At 39.9% G+C, this 6000-nt stretch overlaps 1 protein-coding gene across 7 annotated transcripts in view; it reads left to right on the top strand.

The window, feature by feature from the left end:
• ELF2 (E74 like ETS transcription factor 2) overlaps positions 1–5847 on the top strand; it is a gene marked incomplete at both ends in the record, with an annotated part of 65764 nt that extends 59917 nt beyond the window's left edge. For all 7 annotated transcript variants that reach the window (XM_079702798.1, XM_079702800.1, XM_079702799.1 and 4 more), the window contains 3 exons: positions 2785–2977; positions 4137–4487; positions 5220–5847. In XM_079702798.1, the coding sequence (XP_079558924.1) occupies positions 2785–2977; positions 4137–4487; positions 5220–5847 (1172 nt within the window). The remainder of the gene's footprint in view (positions 1–2784; positions 2978–4136; positions 4488–5219) is intronic.
• Positions 5848–6000: the final 153 nt, after the last annotated feature.

The raw sequence follows: 6000 nt of genomic DNA on the forward strand, positions 1-6000 counted from the left end.
GAAAGTTTTACAAAACTAAGACTTCATTTCTCCATACTCTCTTAACTGATAGAAGCAAGGTGAATTTAGCTTTTCTTAACTGATTCAATGCAAGGTGAATTTAGTTTTCCAACCAGCAGATTTCAGTCATGTCAGTAAGGATCTTAGAACAAAAACTTAACATGTTTGCTTTAGAGTTTGTATATTCTCATTAAGCACAAAAATAACAATAAGCCTTCTACATTCTCTGCTGTGGTAATTTGTTGCATAAGTTGATTTCAAGTGATCTTAGTAAGGGTTTTAGGTGTGTTCTGATAATCTGATAACCAAAATTTTATCACTTCCATGAATGTTTTCAATAGTTGGATACATTTTGGATTCGTATATTCAAATTTATTGCATCCTCAATGGGTAGTCTGATATATCTCATTTTAAATAATAAAAGCAAAAATTAAATCTCTAGTAAAAAAAAAAATTAAGGGCTTCCTTGGTGGCGCAGTGGTTGAGAGTCCACCTGCCGATGCAGGGGACGCGGGTTCGTGCCCCGGTCCGGGAAGATCCCACATGCCACGGAGCGGCTGGGCCCGTGAACCATGGCCACTGAGCCTGCGCGTCCGGAGCCTGTGCTTTGCAACGGAAGAGGCCACAACAGTGAGAAACCCACGTACCGCAAAAAAAAAAAAATTAAGTCTAGTAAGCCTACCAAGAAATTTAGACAAAAAAATAAAAAATAAAAAAATCCAGTTACAGTAAACCCTTATTTATTTAGGAACTGTTTATTCAATTTGGGACAGATTTAGGATACTTTTATTTTCTTCTGTGTCTATGGTTGTTTTACATTTCTGGTATCTTAGGTTTTATCTTTTAATTTATATTGAAAACTTTAAAACTTACATAATAGTAGTATTACTAAGTTGAACTGTAAATATACAATTATTACTTTAAAAAATTATTTACTTATTTTATTTATTTTTGGCTGCGTTGGGTCTTTGTTGCTGTGTGCGGGCTTTCTGTAGTTGCAGCGCGTGGGCTTCTCATTGCGGTGGCTTCTCTTGTTGCGGACCACCGGCTCTAGGTGTGCGGGCCTCAGTAGTTGTGGCCCGCGGGCTCTAGAGCGCAGGCTCAGTAGTTGTGGCGCACGGGCTTAGTTGCTCCACGGCATGTGGGTTCTTCCCGGACCAGGGCTTGAACCCATGTCCCTTGCATTGGCAGGCGGATTCTTAACCACTGCGCCACCAGGGAAGTCTCAGTTATTACTTTTAAAAAAATTATTCCCATCATCAGTGGTGTCTCTTGTATTCAAAGACCTTATGTTTAAAACTGGAAAAAAATTTTGTGATAACCTATTTTTACCAGTCAAAATCACCTTTCATTAAAATTTCAGTTTTGTATTAAACTTGAGGCAACCTGTTGAAATGTGAAGATTAAAGTGATTACAGTCACCCCTGGATTAAAAATCCAGTCAGTGTTTCCTCTTCTGCAAAATTATAATGATAATGTCTGCATAGATTTAGTGAACTACCTTGTCTGATAAAGAAGGCTTCCCTTTCGAACTTGTTTTCCTTAAAACCAGAAATAGAATTGTTAATTTTAACTTGGGGATGGGAACTAGGGCGAAGCATTTAAAGACAACCTAAAGAATGTTGATGAGTCTGATTAATTCAGTAGACACAGAAGTACTCAAATCCCACTGTGTGCAAGGCATTGTCTGTTGTGCAAAAATTTCTTCCAGAATAAGTTCTTATAATCTCTAGGTCATAAAATAAAACTGCCCCAGCTACATATCTTGATTCAGTTGAGAGTGATGTAGTTGAAAGTTATGCACGGTTTGACACTAAGAGTTTTTAGGTATTGGTGCTGATGGACAAAATGTAACATAGTAAAGTTGAAGAGATACAAATAACATTGTAAAGTTGAAGGTTAATTTTTTTAAAGTCAGTAGATGTACACGGGGCTCAACTATGGGTTAATGGATTGACTGAATTTTCAGGGAAATACAGGATGAAAATGAAATGCTAGAGGAGAAAAACATCAGCGTTTCGATTGAGTAGCAGCAGTGGCTTGATGTGGAAGCCTCCCACCCTCAAGGTTCTTCTCATGTAGCCCGTAACTTGGATCTGGATTTGATGATAGTAAAGGGTTATTGAGTAGGAGCCTGGAGATGACCTGGTGGCTCACTGGTGGCATATGTATTCTGATCTTCTTCTCGGGACTCTCTTCTGTTCTTTCATCAATTTAAGAACCTCTGCACCTAGAGGCTTACAAAGGGAATAAAAGAAAAACAGCAGCCTGTTTTTAGTCTTCTAGTCTTCTCACAACCACTGCCCACTACTCTTCCCCAACCTTCCAAGAAAAGAAAAGAAAAGAAAAGAAGAGTGATGCTCTCTTCCCTTTGGGACTCAGTTTCTTATTTTACCTACCTAGAGTCCTTCCTTTCCTTCTATGCAAATCTTAGCCATCTTCCAAGACTTGATAATGTCTTAACAATCCACTTTATGTTCACTCCTGAAACCTCAGACATTATTTTCTATCATTCATTTGAAATATAATTGTGCCTGGCCTTATGTTATAGCTTATATTGTTTCAAACTATTGTTTATTTTTGAATTGTTGTTATTTACTAGACAACACAATTTGACACTGTACAAATGATTGCCGATCTAGTCAAGTATTTCATGACAGACTCTCAGTACATTTGTGCTTCACCAATGGTAAATTAATTGATTTTTTTTATCCAGCATAAGTAAATATTTGCTTTTAATTATGTTAATTAATCTTTAATCAATATCTATGATTGTTTTCAAAGGAAACACAACCTATTTGTGGGAGTTTCTTTTAGATCTACTTCAAGATAAAAATACTTGTCCCCGGTATATTAAGTGGACTCAGAGAGAAAAAGGCATATTCAAGCTTGTGGATTCAAAGGCTGTCTCTAAGCTTTGGGGAAAGCATAAGAACAAGCCAGACATGAACTATGAAACTATGGGACGAGCTCTGAGGTAAGAACCCAAAAGAAAGAGTTTTCAGACAAAACTTACATATCTCTTAATATTGTCTATTAACTATTTAAAGAGAAGCTGTTAAAATCCCTTGCTTGTAATTTGGGGGGGATTTTCTAGAGGAGCTTCTTGTATATGGACGCAGGTGGGGAGACAGGAGTTTGGTCTAGACGGCTAAAATTTCCAACACCATTGGAAAATCCACTTTTGTGGGAAATGTGCACCTTTCAGAAAATTAAACCCAAACAAAATACAGTTTCCAAATTGTGAATTTGCTCTTTAGTTCCTGCAAACTTACTATAATGGATTTATCTTGATATGAAACTTTCTCTTAAGTTTTGTCAGTTGGAGGAACCCACATAACTTTGTAATGCACGTGGCTTATTCTAATTAAGGGTATTTTGTAAATGAACATAGTTTAGTGACAGTATTCATATATACCACAGATTCACTTCTATTAAGCACGGCTTAGGTAATTTTTCCATGTAACATCAGATTGTTTTTATAACCTGTGTAAATCAGAACTAAGTTTTTACCAGTGTCTGTAAAATTCAGTCGTCCCTCAGTATCTGAGGGGGATTGGTTCCAGGACCCCCCGCAGATACCAAAATCCATGGATGCTCAAATCCCTTCTATAAAGTGGCGTAGTGTTTGCCTATAACCCACCTACATCCCCTGTATACTTGAAATCATCTCTAGATTACATGTAATACCTAACACAGGGTAAATGCTGTGTAAATAATTGCTATCACATGGCAAACTCAAGTTTTGCTGTTTTGTGGAATTCTTTTTTCCCCGAGTATTTTCGATCCATGGGTTAGTTAAATCCATGGATGAGGAACCCAGGGACGTGGAGGGCCAGCTGTACAGTAAGATATTCTGTATTTAGGTTAAATTACTTCCTTTAAGAATGAGCTTTTAGCTACTTTACAGATCTCAAGGTTATATAAGACCAGTGGCACCAGGTTCTAATTTCATTCCTACTTCAAATTCTTAGCCTTTTGAACAATCCAGGCAGTGTGAGTTCCTCCTTATCTCTTACTAGAATCAGTGAATGTTTCTGTTAGCATCTCTTCTACATGGTGTTTTTGTTGGAGGGTAGGGAGGTGGGGAGAACAAATGTAATGTACTTGATTTATTTAGTACTTTTTCCTGACAGATATTATTACCAAAGGGGTATTCTCGCAAAGGTTGAAGGACAGAGGCTTGTATATCAGTTCAAGGATATGCCCAAGAACATAGTGGTCATAGATGATGACAAAAGTGAAACCTGTAATGAAGATTTAGCAGCAGCTGCTGATGAAAAATCATTAGAACGAGTGTCACTGTCTGCAGAAAGTCTCTTGAAAGCAGCAACTTCTGTGCGTGGTGGGAAAAACTCATCTCCTCTGAACTGCTCCAAAGCAGAGAAGGGTGTAGCTAGAGTTGTGAACATCACTCCCCCTGGTCAGGATGCGTCGTCCAGGTCTCCTACTACTACCGCATCTGTATCAGCAACAGCAGCTCCAAGGTAAGTGAGGGAAACCATTAGTTGTAACGGGTTTAATTTTTAGAAAACTCTTTGGCAGAAATGATATGTTCCCTTTTTTAATATTTGCATTCTAAGAACTCACTGTTGTCAGGACTTTGAAAAGTGCTTGGCATTTTAAAATATATTTTGTTGTTGTTAAAGTAGATGTCTCCTCTAACCTGAGTGGATTTTTAGGGTCTTACGGATGGAATTTAATGTAGGCTTTAGGGATTGATTGATTGATGGCTGGCTGGCTGGCTGGCTGGCTGGCCGGCTGGCCGGCTGTGTTGGGTCTTCATTTCTGTGCGAGGGCTTTCTCTAGTTGCGGCGAGCAGGGGCCACTCTTCATTGCGGTGCATGGGCCTCTCACTGTCGCGGCCTCTCCTGTTGCAGAGCACAGGCTCCAAACACACAGGCTCAGTAGTTGTGGCTCACGGGCCCAGTTGCTCCGCAGCATGTGATATCTTCCCAGACCAGGGCTCGAACCCGTGTCACCTGCATTGGCAGGCAGATTCTTAACCACTGCGCCACCAGGGAAGCCCTAGGCTTTAGTTTTTAAAATATATTTGTCTCATGGTATTTCATACTCTAAACTTAAGGGGGTTTTGGTACATTTGTAAAATTTGGGAGCACTAGTTTTATGTTTTGAATTTGCATTCATCTTTTTGCTCAAGAGACCTATTTTATAGTTTAACATGAAATATAATCAACTTTATTTTTTACCTCTACTAGGACAGTTCGTGTGGCAATGCAAGTGCCTGTTGTAATGACATCGTTGGGGCAGAAAATTTCAACTGTGGCCGTTCAGTCAGTTAATGCAGGTGCACCCCTGATAACCAGCACTAGCCCAACAACAGCGGCCTCTCCGAAGGTGGTGATTCAGACAATCCCTACTGTGATGCCAGCCTCCACTGAAAATGGAGACAAAATCACCATGCAGCCTGCCAAAATTATTACCATCCCAGCTACACAGCTCGCACAGTGTCAGCTGCAGACAAAATCAAACCTGCCTGGATCAGGAAGCATTAACATTGTTGGAACGCCACTGGCGGTGAGAGCGCTCACCCCGGTTTCAATAGCCCATGGCGCGCCTGTCATGAGGCTGGCAGTGCCGCCTCAACAGGCATCTGGCCAGACTCCTCCCCGAGTTATCAGCGCCGTCATAAAAGGGCCAGAGATTAAATCGGAAGCAGTGGCCAAAAAGCAGGAACATGATGTGAAAACTTTGCAGCTGGTACAGGAGGAAAAACCAGCAGATGGAAATAAGACAGTGACCCACGTAGTGGTTGTCAGTGCGCCTTCAGCTCTTGCCCTTCCTGTAACTATGAAAACCGAAGGACTAGTGACATGTGAGAAATAAAAGAGCAGCTCTCCCATGGACGTTAGAATGTTAGTGACAGTCCTGACATTAAGCATTTGCAAGGATGTCATCAAGAGAAGTCAAAAGACTTTAAAACATTTTTAATGCATATAAGAAAACAATCAAACTTACTGGAAATAAATTACCTATCCC

The sequence above is a fragment of the Hyperoodon ampullatus genome, assembly GCF_949752795.1.
Source record: "Hyperoodon ampullatus genome assembly, chromosome: 1".
NCBI lineage: Eukaryota > Metazoa > Chordata > Mammalia > Artiodactyla > Ziphiidae > Hyperoodon > Hyperoodon ampullatus.